A 22,602-nucleotide genomic window follows, 5' to 3' on the forward strand; every position below is an offset into this window, starting at 1 on the left:
AGGAGACAGAGAGAGAGGGCTACCCATGGCTAATCCATTAAGTTGTTTGTAGTATGTTTATTTTTGCCATGTAAAATAGTTCGAAGTTAAGCAATGCTTGAACAACTTGGTGATGTTTGGTAGGAACAGGTTTTCTAAGATGTCAATGACTTCCGAAACTGGGATATTTGTGAACAGAGATGTGACATCCAGGCTAGCCATAATATTATCTTCAGAGATATGGCTGTTTTTTAATTTTTCCAAGAAATGTTGGGAGTTCTTGATATAAGAATCAGTGTTGTGAATGTGTTCTTGTAACATTTTGGCTAGATATATTGATAGTCTGTAAGTAAGTGAATGGATACCATCTACTATTGGACGTAATGGTGTACCTTCTTTATGGATTTTGGGAACACCATGGAGTTAACGGATACATAGAATTTAGTTTTTTGATTAAGTCAACAGGCCAGTTGGTCATATCACATAATAGTTCATTGGTATCAAGATGGTTTTTGTGAGTAGGATCTGTGTTAAGAACATCATAGACCGATGTGTCTGATAATAGATTGTTGATCTTTTCTTCATATTCCTTAGTATTTAAGATGACAGTGTTGTTGCCCTTGTCAGCTCTCAGTATAATGATTTCTTTGTTCTTTAATTTCAGTAGTACTTTTCTTTCCATAGTGCTAGGGTTGGCGTGAGAATAAGAGGAAGCAGAGAGGATTACGCTGGATTTTAATCGTAAGTCATTGGCTATTGTGCATGTGGAAGTAATGAGAAGGCTTTCTCTGAGTTGCAGGTAAAGTCCATTTTTGGAATAGTAGTTGGTTTCAAGGAAAAATTGAATCCTTTTTTGAGGATAGAAATCTCTGGTTTTGTTAAGCTGCAATTAGATTGGTTCACAATGACTTGGTTGTCTGGTAGGGAAGGTTTGGAGTTGATGTGATTATCATATAGTGCGTTAAATTTTTTAATTTGTGTCTTTTTACTTTGATTGAAAGTTTTTGTATCACTTTTTTGAATCATGTTGTCCAAAAGTTGCCAAGTTTCTTCATCTAGGATATTAGAAACGTCTGTGAATAAGTCACAGCATTGAGAGTCTATTTGGTTGAGTATGAATCTCGAATAACAAATTCTTTCTCTAAGTAGAACAAATGCTGTATTGAGGTAAATGATATCAGCTCTTTTTGACTTAAAAAGTTGTTTTTGGTGAAGAAATTTTGGTATAACGTTGAAGAATGTCAAATGGTTCAAATACCTAGCCTTTCTACATTTTAAACTTTCAAGATTGCGTACCTTTCATTTTGTGATTTCGTTGATTCTGTTCATATTATGACCTTTTTCTTGACCACTAGTATTAATAAATTAAAGACTTAATTCTGTATGTTATATATAATAACGCATATTATATCATCGTATCACTCATAGTGATAACTTTATATAATTTTTAGAATTGTCGGTTAGTTTCCTAGTTTTTTGTTACTTTTTATTGCTTACTAGTGTATCCTTTGAAAATGCTGCCAGATATCAGTCAGTGAAACGTCGGATATTAAACTATTATCTACTTGACTAACATACAGAATTAAGTCTTTAATTTATTAAATGTATCTATCATTTTCAGAACTACCATACCATTTTTACTGTTAGAACTTCCAGATCTCAGTTATTATATTATGTTTACATACTGTAATTGTGAATGCCATGAGTAATAGTTATAAGTCTAAATGATTCAAGAATTTTATATATAGTTTTGAAATTAGTGGTTTGACACATATAATTGTTATTTATTTTATTTTTTTCTCACAATTAAATAACAATTCATTGCTATTTGGGTTTTACTTGCTCTTTAACAGATTTTTATTTGCTTGTTTAGGTGATCAACAATGGTACTTCACTGATGTTTATGCATCATTTCTTCATCTGGAGGAGTCGCCATGGCAAAAAAATACTGTTTCTTGTATATACTGATTCACTTTCTACATATGTTTGAGATAAATCAAGCATGCTGGGGACATCAAGGTCCAAAATATGGAAGTATGCCCTGTTTTTTATTTTATTTTTTTTAATCTGTTTTCTAATGCATGTATATGAATGAATAGTTTATAATGAGAAGAAACACACGTATAAACCACAGTGAAAATTATTTAATTGTAAATATTTCATCCTAAGTATCTTAGGACATCATCAGCACAGTAAACACATGTATAAACCACAGTGAACATTATTTAATTGTAAATATTTCATCCTAAGATACTTAGGATGAAATATTTACAATTAAATAATTTTCACTGTGGTTTATACGTGTGTTTCTTCTCATTATGAACGCACCACAGGTTTCGTTATTTAAAAAAGAATGAATAGTTTATACCACTTTTTTTTTTATTTAAGTGTGTCAGTTATTATGTTTGTAATCTCATTATTACAGTTTCCGTAATTAAGCTATATTTATTTATTAATTTAAATAATTACAGTGATATTCAGTGCTCTTGAAAGTTATTATTGCTTTGTACTTTCTTGAGATGAGAAACATTTACAAGAAAGAGCTTCTCAGGTGATGTTCCTTCTGAAATGAAAATGGAGAATGAGTAAAAATTACTAGTTAATCATAGTTATATATTAATTATGCTTCATAATGGATAATTTTTATTAAAGTTTATTGTATAAAGATGAGCACGCTCATCAGTAGAAAAAAAAAGAATATAAGGTTTATTCTCTTTTTTGCTTAATAGCGAAGAAGGAGAAATTGGCATATGAAAAGGAGATTGGCAGCAAAACAAAAGACTGTAGAATTCTGCAGTTATGTGCAGTGGTGAGCTATGGAAATTTTAACAAAGGGCTTGCATCGTCGAGCAAAAAAAGCCGTATTTCACACAAAAACGTTTATTAATACAGCTTGTGTACAAATGCCAATCAAAAAGTATGAGGGGACAATCAACATGTAAAAGCTTTAATTTTTAAACAAATATTTCATGATCTAAACATGAAATATTTGCACACAGTCATCTGTGTTAATTTATCTAACATAAGAAAAGCATTTTTTAATTATTAAAATATAATAAGAATAAAATCTTTTATAATCGCACATATGAAATAGTCTGCATTTTTTATAAAGAAAATAAATTTCTTTTGTTTGCGATAGAAGTTTTTATGACAAACAATCTATAAATAATAAATAAATGTTATCTAAACACAATAATATTGAAGTACGTTATATTTCTCTTTTGTTTTTATACTTCTAGTGATAATCAACAGTACCAATCAAGTGGCATTATTTTATAGTTCTATTTATTTATATTGGATTACCAAAAGTGAATTCTTATTTGTAAAATGGTAGTAACAGAAACTATAATATTTTATTTAATAAAATCACTTTGTTAGGTTATCGTATGAGTTTTTCGCTTAACATATTTAAAAAAAAATGTTTTTTTTTTTTTTTTTTTTTTGAAAAAAAAAAATAAAAAAGTAAACAAGAAGAACAAGTGGCTCGCAAATTTGAGAAAAATTTAACAAAGGGCTCGGGCGAGCCCCCGCAAGTCCCTTATAGTTCACCACTGGTTATGTGGCTAGTAGAAGAAAGGCTGAATATGAAAAGCTGACTTTAGTTGCTGGAAATGGCATGCAGGTCACATCTACTGAAGAAATGTAGTTGAAATGTTAAAATGAATTTTTGTTAGCATATTTCATGTTGGGTCTTGTACAGTAGTGGCGAAACCTTTTATGTGCGCGTGCCAAAAATTTACAAATCGAGTTGCTGATGTGCCGGTGTTACATCCTGAATGAAGCACTTTATTAAAGAAATAATTCATTCAGGATTTTACAAGTCAGAAAAGTCAGCTGAGAGAAAAAACTTGTACTCAAGCAGAAGAATTAAAGTACTAACTGTAAATGGAAATAGAATTACTTTATTGTAGCAGATTTGTAATACTAGGTAAGGAACGGTGTATATAAATTAGCATTATATGAATGCATCTTGTATACAATAAATGAGTAAATTAGATGTAAACAATAGTCCAAAGGTCACGGGCTGGCCTGAGGCAATTTTATCTCGGAAAATAACGCACATTCGGTTCCTGGTAAACCTAGGAGAAATCTCGCGATGTACCGAAGGCCGCGGACGATGAAGGTAGCGAGCGGGAAAGGACCGTGAAAAAATTAAGAGGGCGCTATCGCAGTTAGCAACGAGGGTGCAAAATAGGGGGGGAAGTGAAGGGTGAATAAAAAGGTTTTGCACCCCTTTCTCAGGGCTTTTTTTTGCCTGCCTTCCTCGATGATGATTTGACTTCTCTGGTGGACGGAGGGTTCCTGACGGTGGTTCGTGGCGATGGTTCGATATCGGAGGGCACGCCTTTCCCTTAGATATCTGAATGTCTGCCGGTGCGAAAGCGCGAGATATCTTCGCTGAGAGTCCCGACAGAATAATATCGTGAATGCATACCAGAACCGACAGTAGAGGCGATGGTCCGAAAGAAGATTGGGAATAGACGAGGAAAAACGCCAGGTGCAGAATATAGCTTATTCTGACGACCATAGTGACCCACCACGTGGACGTAGGCTTGTGGAGGTACCGAAGGAGAGCTCAACAAAGAAAGGTAGTTCAGACAGAACCTGGAGACCCTGCCCCAAGAAATGGTAAAGTAGAGATTTTGTTACATAATTACTCAGTAGGTAAAGGGAAGAATTATGCAATGTATTAATCGAGTGAGGACAATAGTTAAGGACTTTAAGTGGTTATTTAGCTGTGTTAATGTCCATAAGACAAATTGTTAGGAATGATTACTGATGATTGTGACTAGTTTAATATGCAAGATTAACACAATAAGTAGAATATTGATTAGAAGAGTGCATTGTGTATATTATGTGTACTTGTAATGTTTTAATCGAATATGGACAGTAATTAAGGACTTTAGGTGATTATGTAGCGGTGTTAATGTCCATAAGACAAATTGTTAGGAATTACTATAGATGATTGTGAATGGTTAAATATGCTAGACTAAAATTTGTGGGTAGAAAATTTGGTAGAAGTGTGTATTATGTATGTTAAGTCTCTACCACAAAAGAAGAATTCATTGTTCATGTATTATAATTTTAATTTAGTTTAATTAAAATTAAACTAAATTAAATTATATAAAACTAAATTAAATTAAATTAAAACTTTAATTAAAACTTTTAATTTAATTAAAAGTTTTAATTTAGCATGTCATTGAACTAATTGAAAATATATGTTATGCCTTTAGATTCCAATAAATATGTTTTTTTGTATACCTGAGCTTTGCCTCTGTTGTGAACCAAAATTACTACTCATTAAATTTGAACCATAGCGGGGGGAGAGGAAGTGAAAGAAAGGTATAACATGTTGTTATAGAGGTCACAACTGCAAACCAGAATTTACTTAGCCATTGTAGAGCAATTAAATTATTCACTTATGTACACCAAAGGTCTGGAAAAGTCTCCCTGAATAAGAGTCCTTTCTATTCTAAGATATTGGCTGGGGCAGCGTTAAAAAATAAATTTGTCAGTATCTGAAGAGGATCCCAGATCGAAATTAAAGGATTCGTTTCTTATAGTGAGGAATAACCTTTAACAGTCAGTGTATGTGCATGAGTTAACTTAGGAATCGGCCAGAGATAGAGAATTTGTTTTTCTTTTAGAACGAGTTTGTAAGAAAAGATATAGATACTAGAGTAAGGGAAATTTTGTAAGTCATGTAGTTAAAAGTAGTGAGGTTTATAAGAATAAGGGAAATAATATAGAATGGATAGATAAAGAAAAATGTCGGTGATCCACACACCATGTGGCGGCAGTTATAACAATGGCTCATACACAGTCGGTAGAAATCCGGTAAGAAAAGAATAGAAAGTGATAAGATTAAAATATAAAGAAAAAAATAAAAGGGTTAAAATAAAGAGATATAACACCGGGCAGTTTTTAATAGGGATAAAATTAATAGAAAATTAATCTAACTTTATTTATTTATTTATTTCATCATCATCATCAAATTCCAGCCATGTACCCTCAAGGGGTGTACAGGATATGATAGTATCCTACATGAAAAAAATTACATCATTACTAACTTCCTATCTACAATTTGCCTCCAAATCAGTCTGTTACTTGTCAAGACTCCAACATTATCAGATCTTATATTTCTGTCGTCTAAGGCACTTTGTACCGTATCAATCCACCTATATCTTGGTCTTCCTCTGGGTCGTTTTGCTGCCAACCTGGCAGAGAACACTTGTTTTGCAAATATTTCTTTGCCCATTCTGTTTAAGTGACCATGTTATCTGAGATTAGCTCTGCTAACACATTCCTGGATGCTGACAATGTGAAATTCTTTCCTAATATCCTCGTTTTTAATATGATATTGCCATTGATACCATCTGTTCACGCCTCTAATCTTTCTCAGGACTCTCATATCTGCGGTCTCTAGTCTTTGGTCAAGTGTTTTACTTCTGACCCAGCTCTCGGATCCATAAGTTAAAACTGGTTTGAACATTGTCTTGTATACAGCTAATTTAATATTCCGACTAATTCCTCTCTTATTCCATATGAATTTATTCAATTGACTTCCTACCATACCAGCTTTGCTGATTCTGTTGTCTATTTCTATATTTAATTTACCATCTTCAGTAAAAATCGTGCCTAAGTAGCTGAAATGTTTCACTTGTTCCACAGGTTCTCCCTTCACAACACAGTTGACATTTTCAATGATTCACCTATTTTCATTGTCTTTGTCTTTTTATTGCTGACCTTCATACCATATCTATTACAACAGCTATTCAATTTAGTCAGAGAATCTTGCAGACTTGTAGCGGATTTAATTAGAAGTATAACATCATCTGCAAAGAGCTAACATTAACATCTCCAATTTTGATATCATGTTTAATACCACTTTCCTTCATAATGTGATCTATATAGATAATGAATAACAGAGGGGATAATGTACATCCCTGTCTCACACCAGATTTAACATTAAACCATCTTCCTGTACTTCCTTCAATTCTAACTGCTGACTTACAACTCAAAGACTAAGTATTGCTTGATATAATGCCCAATTGACACCATATAACTGTAGCATATTGAATTGCTTCTCACTTGGCACCTTGTCATATGCCTTTTCCAAATCAACAAAACTTAAATACAGATCTTTGTTATATTCCCATGATTTCTTGACTATTTGTCGTAAAGTGAAGATCTGATCCTGACAGCCTCTATTTGGCCTGAATCCAGCTTGTTCTTCACCCAGCTTTTCTTCCACAATTCTTCTCAACTGTTTCTCAAGTATACTTGCATAGATCTTGCCAGGAACACTCAGTAGGGAAATACCTCTGTATTTCCACATTCAGTTTTATTTCCATTTTTATATATGGGTACTATGAGAGCTGCTTCAATCATCGGGAATTCGTTCCTTCCAGGCTTTCTGAACTATGTAGTGCAGCCACTGTAAGTCTTTTATACCACTATACTTCAGCATTTCTGGTCGAATATTATCTACTCCTGCTGCCTTTCCACATTTCAAGCTTCTGATGGCTTTTTCTACTTCAAGTATGGATATGTATGCCTGGTCAGTGTTTTTTACCACTGTGCTGTCATCAGTGCTTGTTTCATTTAGCAGTTTTTCAAAGTAATTACTCCATACTACCAGAATATCTTTTTTCTCCCGTTTTCATGTCACCTTTATCATCTCTAACTCCTTTTATTTACAGCACTCTTTCCTCCATTCCTAAGCTTCTTCAACAACCTTCAGAATATTTTGACACCTTCTTCATATTTATTTTCTATATTCTTGCCAAAGTCCACCCATGACTTTTGTTTAGCTAGTTTTACACAGTGTTTAGCATTCTTGCATTTGTCTCCGTATTCTCTAAGAGCACAAGCTGACTTATTTGCCAGGAACCTTTGATATGCTTTCTTCTTTTCCTTCACTGCCTCTTTAACTTCCTGTGTCAGCTTGTGCCCTTAGAGAATACGGAGACAAATGCAAGAATGCTAAACACTGTGTAAAACTAGCTAAACAAAAGTCATGGGTGGACTTTGGCAAGAATATAGAAAATAAATATGAAGAAGGTGTCCTTGTTGCTGTCCTTGCAGACAACTTCACCACATTCCTCTCTAGCTGAATAAATCAATGTTTTCTTCAGAGTTTGCCACTGAATCTTCAAGGTTTGATTCCTGTTCTCAAGCTCTTTCATTTTTTCTTCAATAACCCTTGTGTATTTTAGTCTACAGTTCACATCTGAGAGCTGCTCAACTTTTATTCACTTTAAAACTTTCTTACATGTTATTCTTTTCAATATGAAATTCAATTTTATCCTGCTCAAGACTAAATAGTGATCACTTCCAATTTAAAATCCTCTGTACACTCTGGTGTCCTGCACCAGGGAGAAAACATCACTATCAACAACAATAACATAGTCAATGAGACTTTTCTTATTCCTTGACTCTTCTCTGCATGTGAATTTGTGCACATTTTTATGTTGGAACATGGTGTTAGTAATAACCAGTACATGTCCTGGGCAGAAATCCAATAAATATTTGCCATTATTATTAGCTTTTCCCTTTTCTCCATATTTCCCCAAAATATTTTTGTATGTCTCACAATCATTTCCTACTCTGCTATTTAGATCCCCAACAAGGACCAACTTTTCCTTTTTCATTGTGTCAGTTGCTTTTTCTAAAGCATCAAAAAATTCCTCCACTTCTACCTTAGTAGAACCTTGTGGGACCATAGGCACAAATAAGTCTCATTGTCCAGTTCCCCATTCTCATATTTGCCCACATTACTCTACTTGAGACTGACTGCCATTCAAGAAGATTAGCCTCATATTTTGTGTTGAATTCTATGGCTACTCCTTATTTTCCTTGATTGTCATTGCCTGAATATAACATTTTGTGTTTATTGCCCAGAAAGATCTCACCAGTTTTTGTCTTTTTTGTTTCAGTCACCCCTATGATGTCGATCTGGTACTTATCTAATTTCTCAGCTAGCTCCATTTCTTTGCCATTCAGGCTTCTTATGTTGATAGTACCTATCTTTAACTCTGGTGATGTTGAGTTAGGGTGTGTTCTCAGATTTGTTCCAGTAGCTGACTTTTCACTGTTCGCCCTGTTCCCTGGCGTAAACAACGGGGGCCTTATTTATCCAGGCGACGCCCCAGCCGGCATGAAATTTTGCCATGTTGTACCATCATTTTTTATTTTGGTTTAACCAATAAGAATACAATTTGGTCGGCTAAATCCCAAATTGCCAGCCCATCCTCGTTCGTTCAGTATCCAAGTAGATACCCAACAGGGTGCACGACGAGAAGGTAAGGATTGGACATTAGGTGTGAAGCCCTGGTCGGTTCTCCGCATACCTTTAAAGGCTATGTGGAGGTCTTCTCTCAGTTATACAGCTTTGACCCTTAAGCACCCCATTTATTTATTTATAAATTTATCATCATCATCAAATTCCTGCCATATACCCTCAAGGGGTGTACAGGATATGATAGTACTACTTGGAAAATATTACATCATTAATTTCCTATCTACAATTTTCCTCCAAATCAGTCTGTTACTTGTCAACACTCCAACATTATCAGATCTTATATTTCTATTGTCTAAAGCACTTTGTACCATATCATTCCACCTATATCTTGGTCTTCCTCTGGGTCGTTTTGCTGCCAACCTGGCAGAGAACACTTGTTTTGCTAATCTTTCCTCACCCATTCTGTTTAAGTGACCATACCACCTGAGATTAGCTCTGCTAACGCATTCCTGTTTAAATTTATAATGGCGGCCTGTGTAGCTCAGCGGATGTGGCGTTTGCACACCGCCGCGCTTGCCGCACGAAGGAAGACTTGGTTTCGAGTCTAGTCGGCGACTAGAGGAAATTTTTCTAAGCCTTTTTTCGACCTGTTCCCGAGTTAGTCGATCTCTGGCACGGGCAAGCAGGTTTTTCCTCCCGGAAACTCGGGTTTTTCGTCCTGTAAACTCAAGAAAATCGACCGTAGAACCCACATTATTTCAGACATTAAATATATTGTGTTAAGGTTAGGGACCACGAGATGGCGGCACATTTGAGCCGTCTCTCTTCACTGCGTACCGCTTTATTAGTGATAGCCTTGGGCCATCTGTCTCTGATTGGGTACCAGTGGAGATTGAACTGCCCACTCAGTCTCCAAAAGTTAGATAGGGCTAAATGGCCTCGCCTACTCCCGTATACGGGAATAAAAAGGCGTTAGCTGATTTTTTTTTTTTTTTATATAATTTTATAAATAATATTTTATTTTTTTTCTAATATTTATTTATATATAAATATATAAAATAATCCATTATACTGCAGATGCAAGAAAAACAAGTAGTTTTATTGTATCCCTGATTAAGGTAAAGAGGGTTTTGCAGTCCGTGTAATATATTTCTCAACAAATAGTGCAATTAGAGACAACTAAATAAAACGCCGTTAACTATGAATCACGAGTCCTCTCTCACAAGAACTAAACTGGATAGACTCGATCAAAACCAAATGTTGCACCGGAAACACAATATCTAACTAAAAACTCATGCCCAATTTTTCAGTTACATGAAATAAGTGTTTGTTTTATTGCATTTGAAATTCTCAATATCATTATGACAGATCACAAAGGCTAACTTGAAATAAAATTCTACCACGTATTGAAATATGCCGTATAATGCATGCGAGTTCCTGTGCCAGCTCAAACACAAACAAGCAGCAATTAAATTCAACCAAAGGTTGATATTTTGGGTGAGTTGAGCCCACTGATAAAAAGAAGTTCTGTCAGAACTATAAACGACACCTCATTGTGAATGTGTTAAAACTAAGAAATACAGGTAACCCTAATAAAACTTGGATGTTAGGTTCCACAAAAATGCCGTGTTATATAAATCGCGTTATGCGAGACTTAAATCACATAGAAAAAGTAGGGTTAGGTTCCGAAATCGGTTTTTTTTTTTTTTTTTTTTTTTTTTTTTTTAAGATTATATAAATAATGACGTATCCAGCAAAAATATATTTTTTATTTAATTCAGGTAATTCATGTAAGTTAAGAAAACATAAACTATGAAACAAATACATAGTATAAAATTATAAAAAATTACAAATTGTACGTAAACCTCATTGCTTATAATGCATAAAATGTTTTAGGCAAAATAAAATAATGTGCATAATTTAATCGTCATCACTGTCTTCAAATGAACATTTCATAGATGTTCTTTATTTACAAGTGGGCTAACGTCGTCATCACTTGAAATCTCTTGGATATCATTTGTATAATTCCCATTGCATAACTTTGGCTGGTTTAGTTATCAAGAAGTCAGTAATAAGACCTTGCTTACCACTATGCTGCAACTTTTTATTAAGTTCATAATATGGAGCTAAACAAATATCCAATTGTCTTGTGAATTTTCCACAGTGCTCCATTGAGGGATCATTATCCATAAAATAACTTTCTTACCAAGTCCATTCCTTCTGCAAATTTCTTTAAACTAAATTCTTTGATGGATTTGTCCCAATCAGAATCTTCAACAGAACTTTCCCCACCATTTGGTTCGACGTCATCTGTTAATTGTACCAGTTCCTCCTCCATTTAAAGCTATTTCTCCATCAATTACTTCACTATTGAAGAGATTGGAGCACTTATGAAGAAGTTCACAAAGATTGAGTCTCATGTGCTAATCGAAACGGAATGTATCTTCAGTCTTGTTCAATTGTTACCTTGGCAGTTTACAGTGGGTGTGTTTATCCCTATTAACAAATGAGTATATCGCAAAAGGACTCTAAGTGGCCATTAATATAAAAATATTTTTTTTTACATAAAAAAAGCATTACATATTGTATGCAACTCACCAAAAAATAAACTGCTCAGCTCGAGATTAACACACTTATGATTTTTAATGCACGTTCCTGGCAGAAAACGAAGACAATTTTCAACAATAAATATTTTATACGCTAAACAATTGACATGCATACGTGCCAAAGGGTATTTTCCCTAATATAAATTCGCTACTGATAACTACATGCGCGATGCAGGCAGACGCAAATTTAACGAAGATAAAATTTGATTTTTAAGTCGCGCGTTGAAAAATATATAAAAAGATAAAGGGTTACTACAGTTTGTAGACCATCTTATATTGAAACCGCATTGTATAAGTACCGCGTTATACAAGGGTTACCTGTATATAGTGAATGAAATTTGTTATGACAGTTTCAATGTTGTGAAATTTGGTTGAAGAGAGTTAGCATTTCAACTCAACAGTTGTTCATTGCCTTTCTCTATGGGTTGCACAACCTTTTGTTAATATCACACCAATCATATGCACATCTTCATAGATGCTCTCTGGTGTAAAATAAAATTTAACTTGTACGTATTGTAACAATTAAAAAAAAAAAAAGGCTGAATGACTTATAAGCATATAAAACGATATCACCTGTAAATTGTTGATGTACCAGCAAAATTCTCAGACGTGCCACCTCTGGCACGTGTGCCATAGGTTCGCCATCTGTGGTCTAGTATATGGGGGAGGGTAGTGTCAAATACAATTTGGAAAGAATATGAGAGACTGATAGTTCACAAACATGATATATTTGGAATTTTAAGTAAGCATAATGTTAATATGACTGAGATTGGAAGGGATGTTGCTGCATATGTTAAGGGAATGTGCAAAGGAGTTACTATTGCTCTTGATTTGATTGTTCAATAGGAATATTCAGTAGAACAGCCCATGAGCAGTGGAAGGAAGGAAGAAAGGAAAAAATAGAAATACTGCATAAAGGGAAGTCATTAGCACAAAACTGTAGGGCAGTTATTATTATTATTATTATTTCAGACGACTCCAGGGAGTCCTTAGAACTTATCGAGGGAGGCCCTAAACATCATGCACACAACTATACGACATTCTCACAGTATATATCATACTTTGCCTTGAACTCGCTCACCATCATAGCACCCACAACAGACTCTGGCAGCTTATTCCACTCATTTACCACTCTAAAAGCAAAGAACCCAGCTCTAACACCCCTGCTAACTACACTCTTGCCCAGCTTCCACAGGTGTCCGCGAGTTCTCTCACCATCAGTCCTGATCTCAAAAATATCCTGAATTAATCCTATAGAATCCCTTTAGTAATTTGAATGTCTCAATCATATCGCCCCTTTTCCACCTATCAACTAGTTTCTGCAACCCACAAATCTTCAACCTGTTCTCATATGGTTCATTCCATAGACCTGCTATCATCTTAGTCACTCTCCTCTGGATCCTCTCCACCTCCTCCCCATCAAGAAGGAACCGAGGTGACCAAATCTGGGCACAGTAGTCGAGATGAGGTCTTATGAAGGCTCGGTACAGAAGTACAATAACTTGCTTGTCTCTACTCGTCAAGGTATTTTTCAACAACCAAGCGAGTTGATGAGCTGATTTAGCTACTTTTGCAATGTGTCCCCTTAAACTTCATTTCCCTATCCACCAACACTCCCAAGTCCCTGGCCTCATCAATCTCCTGGAGTACAGTTCCACCAATGTGGTATACTGCTGCTAATCTTTTCACCCCAAAATGCATAACCTTATATTTTGTCACATTAAATTGACATTCATTCTCCTTAGCCCAGAACTCCAATCTATCCAAGTCATCCTGCAAGATTTTGACATCTGCATTCACTATCGCCCTACCCAACTTTGCATCATCAGCGAACAAATGAACTGTTCCACTTAGATCCTTCCCTACATCGTTAATGAACAGATTAAACAGCAGTGGTCCAAGAACAGAACCCTGCGGCACACCACTAGTCGCAGGCCGTCTTTTGGACTCTACTCCTGAATAAACTACTCTTTGATATCTCTCCATCAACCACCCACCTATCCATCTCACCAACCTTATATCCATTCCCATATGTTGTAGTTTACGGATTAGAATTCCATGTGGTATCCTCATGGATACCACATGGAATTCTAAATTGACATTCACTGTAAACCCATTTCCCTTATCCAGTTCAGCCATCACCTTGTTATAAAACTTGAGCAAGTTACTCAGGCATGATCACCCTTTACAAAGCCATGCTGTCCCCTGTACAGTATCTCATTTTCATCAATCCATTCCTGTATTTTTCCCTTGACTACTTTCTCCAAGACCTTGACAACGACTCCTGATATGCTGATCGGTTGGTAATTTGCAACCGTAGTCTTGGATCATCCTTTATGCAGTGAAACTATTTTCCCCTCTTTCCACACCTTCGTAACTAAACCAGACCCGAGACTCAGATTAAACAACATGGTCAAGGGCACTGATAATTCATTAGCCGCTTGACGCAAGACCCATGCCGGTATACCATCCAATCCCACAGATGTATTCACATTAAGGTTCTGTAATAGACTATTCACTTCCACTTCATTCATCACAATTCCCGTATAAACTAATGGTTCCTTCATTTTTTCAATGTCACCATCTGGATGATATACTTTTGCAGCAACGTGCACGCTCAGTAACTCCACCATATTGACTGATTCAGTGACCTCCGTACCATCATCATTCCTTAAAATCATTTTGCCGTGTACAGTTTTTTTTTTTTTTTTTTGCTTGCAGCATATTGAAAGAATTGTTTGGGATTCTCTTTTGCTTGCATAGCTAGTTTCCTTTCATAATCCGCTTTTTCTTTTTTTACCACACTCATTACCCTTCTGGCCTGCACTTTATACCATTCATGTGCCTGCAGGTCACCCCTTTCTTTAAATTCCCTCCACAGTTGTTTCTTTTTTTGCAGCTCAAGCTTAATGGTGTTATTCATCCATTTAACCCCTACTTGTACTATTCGGACCCTAAGTATACAATCAGCCATAACCTCTTGTAAATGATCCTATACCACTTCCCATGCTCTATCGACGTCCAGCCCTTGCAGTTGTACATGCCATGGCACTGATCCAAGCAATCTCCTAAGCTTGTCATACTTGCCAGCATGGTAATTCCACATATATCCTGTCTTAATCGAAAATTCCACACCTTTAACCACCTCCCAGGTCAAGACCTTATGATCACTCTCACCAATAGGTGGCAACATGGTCATATTCATTACAGTCAAATTCTGAGATGCTATTACCAGGTCAAGCACTCTCACACCCCTCTGTATATAACTATCTGAGACAGCATGTATTTTCAATTACATGCTGTCTCAGATAGTTATCCCTTAATAATTGAATAAAATCCATTTCCTTCCTCACATGTGTCCTCTCCTCCTTCCAATCAGTGTTACCGTAGTTGAAATCCCCCATAATAATTACCCTCCTTCCACTCATTTCATCAATTTGTTTATGCATACTATCTCCACTATCTATTCCATTACCTGGTCTATAGCAGCACACAACTGTATATTTTATTCTGCCAGTCTCAATCTCACACCAAATAGCCTCAAATGAGCTCCTTTCACTATCCTGCGATACAACTTCAGTTCTCCTTGGCTGCAGTTATCAGCTATCATCAATAACACCCCCCCCACCCCATTTTATTCTCTCTGTCCCTTCTAAACACTCTAACCTACACATTCTATCCCACTAACTATATCATCTTCAGTCAGCCATGTTTCACTAATGCCAATGACCTGTAGCCAGGAAAAGCCAATGAAGGCCAAAAATTCTTCCTTATTGTTCCTAATACTCCTGGCATTAGTATACATAAAATGCAGTGATATCCCTTTGTCCCACCCCTATCTTGATGTGTTATTCTAAATGTCCCATTCCCATTTTTTGTCCTTAGTGTTGGCTCAGATACATTCTTACACTCAACTGTCTCACTGATGTCTGCATATCCCCCCCCCCCTCCCTCCTTGGTAGTTCTAGTTTCCCTGGTTCTGCACATCCATTTTCACTTCATTCAGCAACACCTTTTCCAGTCTCCGCACACCAAGTCCATTTAAATACAGGCCATCCATCTTGTATAAGTCCTTTCGCCCATCAAACTCATTCCACACGTCCACGAATTCCACACCACACCTTCTGCATAACCTGTGCATAATGTCATTTGCGATTATGGCCCTCCTTCTAAACTCCTCTCTGTCATACCGCAGCAACAGACTCACCATTCTAACTCTATCACTCTTTTCTTTCGCTACCTTTAACAATACTTTCAAGTCCTCTTTGAATTCACCTGCTACAATTATTAATTCTTTCACCCTCTGTTTTTGCACTCTAATACTCTCTTACATCCTTAAATTTCGCGCCCGGTAAGTATGATTTAGTTACACTCCCATCTATCACTCCTCTTAATAACGAGTCACCATACAACGCTCTTTTCTTCATTTCAGAAACTCTCCCACTCTTACGCTGTTTATTTATGTTAGCCGAATCACTCTGGAAAGAGTTTTGCAGGTGCTCTAATTGCCGCTGCGCATTTTGTATCACTGTGCGCAACTTCGTGATCTCACTTCCTACAAATAATTCCTCATTTTTTTTTATCATTCAAACCATTTTCTCTCTCTCTGTATAGTTGCTTTCACTCTTTCTTTGATCATCGCTCTCATTGCCATCTTGTACATCGCAATTCCCTATCAAGCCACTATTTTCACTCGCATTCTGGCTTTCTTCAACCATAACTGTTTCACAGCCTGACACGTACTTCAACTCCTCACTTTGCTTACAATTTCTGCACATTCTCTCACCACTATCACTTTCAATCCAAACTCCAGCCCCATTCAGGAATGCATACACCCCACACACACATCACATTGGACAAACTCTCTCACATTATAGTTTTTGAACAATGGCATCGTATTTTTGGACGCCATTATCTTACATCGCATTGGTGCCATATTGAAATCTATGAAACGCATCGTTAAATACTAAATTAAATAACGGAATTCACACCAAAATTACACAGACACAACAAGCTACCAAAATTAGACAATATTACGTTATGATTTTAACCTATATTCTAATTTTCACTCAAAATTATACTTAGCTTTTGGGAGCTTTCTGAAAACACGATCAACTCGTGTTTTCAGAGAGCTCCCGTTATTTATTTATTTATTTATTTTTATGTGCATTTCACCTACAGAGGTTGCAAGCCTAATAGCATTAGTACTATGGCTGAGTTAAAAGTTTGACTGCTGATAAAGTATCATATATAAGGCACCGTCAGACCACATCTGGGCATAGATAGGTAATCTGATAAGAATGATAAGAAAACTTTATATAGCATACAACAGAGACAAAAAATTAAGACAGTCTCAGGACATTGGAATATTCAATATGAGAACAGATTGGGTATGATAAGAGTAGAAGTGATATGATTGAGGCATTTTAAGTTGTTGAGAGGAGCCTGTCTTATAGATGTATTGTAATAGGTGGATGGAGAATAAGAAGTTATCCTTTGAAATTGTGTTAAGTGCCATGTGAGTAAAGAATCAAATAGATGAGTTTTTTTGCATAGTGGAATGCGTTGCTGGAGTATTTGGTGAAAGTTTTTCATTTCCAAAAAGAATCAGTTTTCTGACACTGGTGGTGTGAAAAACTGTTACTGTGGTTATTCGTTCAGTATTCTTGTCAGTTGTTAATTTTGTTATACTTCATAATACTTCCACTACCCTGCTTTGCCTTTGTATCTTCTTTTACTTAACTATCGTTAATGGTCAACTGCCTAAAGCTATGAACTGCCACCATATACAGTATTTATTTCTCTCATTTCTCATGTTCTATAGTCTAACAAATTTATTTGTTTAAGCTGCACCAGTTAGACTATATATTGAGCGCGAGAGTATACGATCTTAAACCAAAGACGAAGCAGATACCGTTTATATCTCCAACTTATATTATTCTTACTTTAACTTATCATGACTTAAATGTAAATCATAATAACTTCTGTCTTATACAGGTTCAAATATTTTTAGGATAGTGCATTGACAGAAATCAGTATGTTGTTTACGAACCATTTAATTAAGACAAAAGGAATTATTTACAGAGTAATACAGTAGATATACAAAGTCATTACAGTATTCTGGCTACTCTCAATTCTTTCTACTCTAAACTTAGTTCTACTCTAACTTACAGTTTTATTATTATTATTATTATGGGCAACTCCAAGGAGTCCTTAGACTCATCGAGGGAAGCCCTAAACATCATGTCAAGAACAACTATTCAACATCAAACAGTATCTATCATACTTTGTCTTGAACTCATTCACAGTCATATAATAATATTATTTCACATAATAATAATATTATTATTATTATTACGGGCAACTCCAAGCAGTCCTTAGACTCATCGAGGGAAGCCCTAAACATCATATCAAGAACAACTATTCAACATCAAACAGTATCAATCATACTTTGTCTTAAACTCATTCACAGTCATGGCACCCACAACAGACTCTCGCAACTTATTCCACTCATTCACCACTCTCTAAGTAAAAAACCTAGTTCTAACACCCTTGTTAACCACACTCTTGCCCAGTTTCTGTGGATGGCCCCTAGTCCTCCCACCACCAGTCCTGTTCTGAAAAATATCCTCTGAATTAATCTTATAGAAACCTTTCAGTAATTTGAATGTCTCAATCATATCACCCCTTTTCCACATATCAACCAATTTCTGCAACCCACAAATCATCAACCTGTTCTCATAAGGTTCATTCCATAGAGCAGCTATCTTGGTCACCCGTCTCTGGATCTTCCCCATCAAGAAGAAACCCTGGTGCCCAAATCTGTGCACAGTAGTCAAGATGGGATCTTATCAAGGCTCGATACAGAGGAACAATAACTTGCTTGTCTCTGCTCGTCAAAGTATTCTTCAGTAACCAAGTGATTTGATGAGCTGATTTAGCCACTTTTGCAATGTGCCCTCTAAACTTCAACTCCCTATCCACCAACACTCCCAAATCCCTGGCCTCGTCAATCTCCTGGAGTACAGTTCCCAATGTGGTATACTGCTGCTAATCTTTTCACCCAAAAACACATAACTTTACACTTTGCTACATTATTATTATTCAGGCCTCCATGGAGTCAAAAGATTCATTCTGGGAGGTCCTTCCTGAGAAACACAAAGTCTATTATACCACCCTTTAAACTCATTGACCGTTCTCACTCCCAACACTCCATTCTCAGGCAATGCATTCCACGGCTCAACCACCCTCCACACAAAGAAACCACTCTTTACCCTCTTGCTCACGGTTTCCTTTCATAACTGGATGGTCTCTTTCATCACTCCTTCCCGCTGTTCAACCAAGCGAAAGAACTCCCCAGTGTCAACCCTGTAATCACCTCTCAACAATTTAAAAGTCTCAATCATATCCTCTCCTTCTTCTATCCACCAAACTCTGCAGTCCACATTCTCTCAGCCGATCCTCATAACTATCCTTGTACAGTCCTGAAACCTTCTTTGTCATCCGTCTTTGTATCCTTTCCACAGTTAATTTATCCCCTTCAAATCCTGGGGACCAAATCTGAGAACAATAGTCTAAGTGTGGTCTGATCAGAGACTTATACAACGGAATGATAACCCTCTTATCTCTGCAGGTCAGTGTCCTTCTCATAATTGCAGCAATCCTCTGTGTTACCTTCACCACCTTTGCAATATGTCCCCTAAACTTCAGGTTTCTATCAATCATCAACCCCAGATCTCTTGTCTCCCCTACTTCCTCCAGTATAACTCCTCCCATAGAGTATGCAGCATCCCATCGATGTTTCCTAAACCTCAAGACCTTACATTTTGCTGCATTAAACGGACACCCCCATTCATTTGCCCATCTATCTAGCTTATTTAAATCCTCTTGCAGGGCTACCACATCTGCACTATTACTAATAATCCTTCCCAGCTTTGCATCATCTGCAAACAACTGAATATCCCCCTGCAATCCACTGGCTATGTCATTGATATAAAGGTTAAACAATATAGGTCCTAGTACTGAGTCCTGTGGAATCCCACTTGTAACCCTCTGCCTCCTGGAAACTGCTCCACCATACACAACTCTATCAGACAGCCAATCGTGAATAAAGTTGACCAATCTGACATCCAGACCCATGCACTGCAACTTAAATATCAGCTTATCATGTGGCACCCTGTCAAATGCCTTCGCCAAGTCTAAGAAAATTGCAGTATATGCCTTTCCCTCATCTAATGTTCTTGTAACTTTATTATAAAAGGCTAGCATATTTCTAAAACAAGAACGCCCTTTCACAAATCCATGTTGACTCTCACAGATAACATTACTCTCATCTGCTCAATGCTGTATACGTTCCCTCACTACTATCTCCAAGATCTTAACAACTACTGATGACACACAGACTGGCCTATAATTAGACACTTCCAGTCTGTTACCACCCTTATGCAATGGCACTATCTTGCCTTCCTTCCATTCTCTGGGCACCTTTGCGAAGCCAGACTTTCATTGAAAAGCCACGTTAAAGGCACTGTCAATTTCCTAGCACATTCTCTCAAAACTCGTGGTGAAATACCATCCAGTCCCACAGCTTTCCTGACATCCAGAGTACTCAGTATCTGAAACACACTCTCCTCCTGTACCTCCAAACCTCGAACCAGCCCTATCCCTCTAGCATTAAAACTGACTCCTCTAGGATGAAATACTCCAATAAAGTGTTCATTGAACAATTCCACTATGTCCTCTGCACCAGTCACTCTATTCCCATTTTTATCCCACAATATCATTCTTCCACAGTCATTTCTCCTTCTACTTGCCACATAGCTAAAAAATTCCGTAGGATTTTCTTTTCATCTAAGGGCCAATCTCCTCTCATATTCCAGTTTCGCTTTCCTTACCACACCAGTCACTCTTCTGGCCTGTGTCTTATATTCCTCATGCATCTTCTCTTCATCTGTCTCCTTATGTCTCTTCCATAGCCTCTTTTTTGCATGCAATTCCTGTTTAATATTGTTTGTCATCCACTTTACTCCAAATTGCGTCCTCTTCTTCACTTGTGGTATACAACTTACCATTGCTGCTAACAAATATTTTTTCACAATTTCTCACACACTAATGATATCCCAGCCTTCCAATTCCTCCCTCCATGAAACTTCCTGAAGTTGACGTCTGTGACTATTATAATCACCTGCCTTATAATTCCACATAAGTTCCCATCTCTTTGATACTCCTGCATGTCTATTAATTTTCCAAGTCAAAACCATATGGTCACTCTCTCCAACTGGTGGGAGAGATGTCAACGCAGTTATTATCAACTCTTCTGATGCTATAACCAAACCCAAAACTTTTGAACCTCTTGTTCACTCTGTTACATGTTGCCTAAGACATTTGTCCCTCAAGAATTCTAGAAATTCCATTCCCCTATTGCTACATGCATCTTCCTCTCTCCAATCTATACTTCTGTAGTTAAAATCTCCCATAACAATCATTCTTCTTGCACTTGCCAAACTTAGCTATCTAAACATCTCCTGGTCCCCATCCTCTGTGCTCCTGGGTCTGTAGCAACACCCCACTAAATATCCTGTCTTGCCTACCTCTACCTCACACCATACGCTCTCAAAATCATTTGTCTCACTTCCCTCCAAAGCCTCCACTCTTAGAGGACATAGGTCATCACTTATCATAAGCAGTACCCCACCACCACGCTTTCCCCTCCTGTCCTGATGAAAAACTATACCCAGCGACTTCTATTCCTGTTGTTATATCCCCTTCTGTCAACCACATCTCGGTGATCGCAATAATTTTTGGCCAGGCTGATGCTATCTACGCCACCAATTCCTCTCCCTTATTCCGGATACTCCTGGCATTAGTATAAAGCATATAAATGCCATTGTTTCTATACCCATCATTATCCCTTCTAGACTCCACTGGGCTCGGTGTTACCTGACATCGTCTCCCCTCTTCCAAGTATCCATTCCCACAAGAGGCCACCCCTACTATCATCCTCCCTGGGACACACTGACTCATTCAGAACAGCAATCTCTCCAGATGCCTACGTCCTTTCTCATTCAAATGTAAACAGTCTCTCGCATACAATTCCTCTCTTTCCTCAAACGCACTCCAAGCATCCACATATACCAGTCCTCTCTTGTCACACATTTTCACTATTATGCCATTCAATATCACCGCTCTTTTACTCAGCTCATCATTATCATACCTAGGCAACACGCACACTATTTTTCCTCTCTCTGTCTTCTTCCATACAGTCTCAAGCAAAAATCTCATCTCTCTCGCTGCCCAACTTACATTACCACTCAAGTCATTCGTTCCTACCATCACAATCATCTCATCCACCCTTTCACCTCTCTTAATTGCCATAGCCACCCTTTCTATTGTTCCTCCTGGCAAACACTCCTCACGCATCCTATCTTGAACACCACGGATCATTGAGTCGCCATACATTATACCTCTTACCATTCCTTCGTTCCTAAATTGACATCCATTCTCCTTAGCCCAGTCAATTTAGTATGACATTGCTTGAATATAGGACATAACTTGGATTTTAATTCTGATGTCATTCTCTCTATTTCACTGTTTAGCTTTTTGGAATTATGGCAGCTAAAGGTATGAGTCCAATGTGGTATGTCTATTAATTGCTTGGTTCTTGGACCATATTTCTGTTTTAAAAAATTAAAAGCCCAAGTTTCTTAGAGGGGAAAACCCTTCCACCTAGCAGCAAAACCATGGGGGAGGAAAGGTTTGCACATTTGCATAGCT

General features: G+C 36.9%; 1 protein-coding gene across 4 annotated transcripts in view; it reads left to right on the forward strand.

Moving 5' to 3' along the window:
- LOC150093047 (uncharacterized) overlaps positions 1-22,602 on the forward strand; it is a 568,891-nt gene that overhangs the window by 327,624 nt on the left and 218,665 nt on the right. For all 4 annotated transcript variants that reach the window (XM_090413702.1, XM_090413701.1, XM_090413703.1 and 1 more), the window contains one exon: positions 1,853-2,013. In XM_090413702.1, the coding sequence (XP_090269828.1) occupies positions 1,914-2,013 (100 nt within the window). In that variant the 5' untranslated portion in view covers positions 1,853-1,913. The remainder of the gene's footprint in view (positions 1-1,852; positions 2,014-22,602) is intronic.

Source organism: Typopeltis vanoorti, chromosome 24 (assembly GCF_054136105.1).
Source record: "Typopeltis vanoorti isolate ZY-2024b chromosome 24, IOZ_Tvanoo_1.0, whole genome shotgun sequence".
NCBI classification, from domain to species: Eukaryota; Metazoa; Arthropoda; class Arachnida; order Uropygi; family Thelyphonidae; genus Typopeltis; species Typopeltis vanoorti.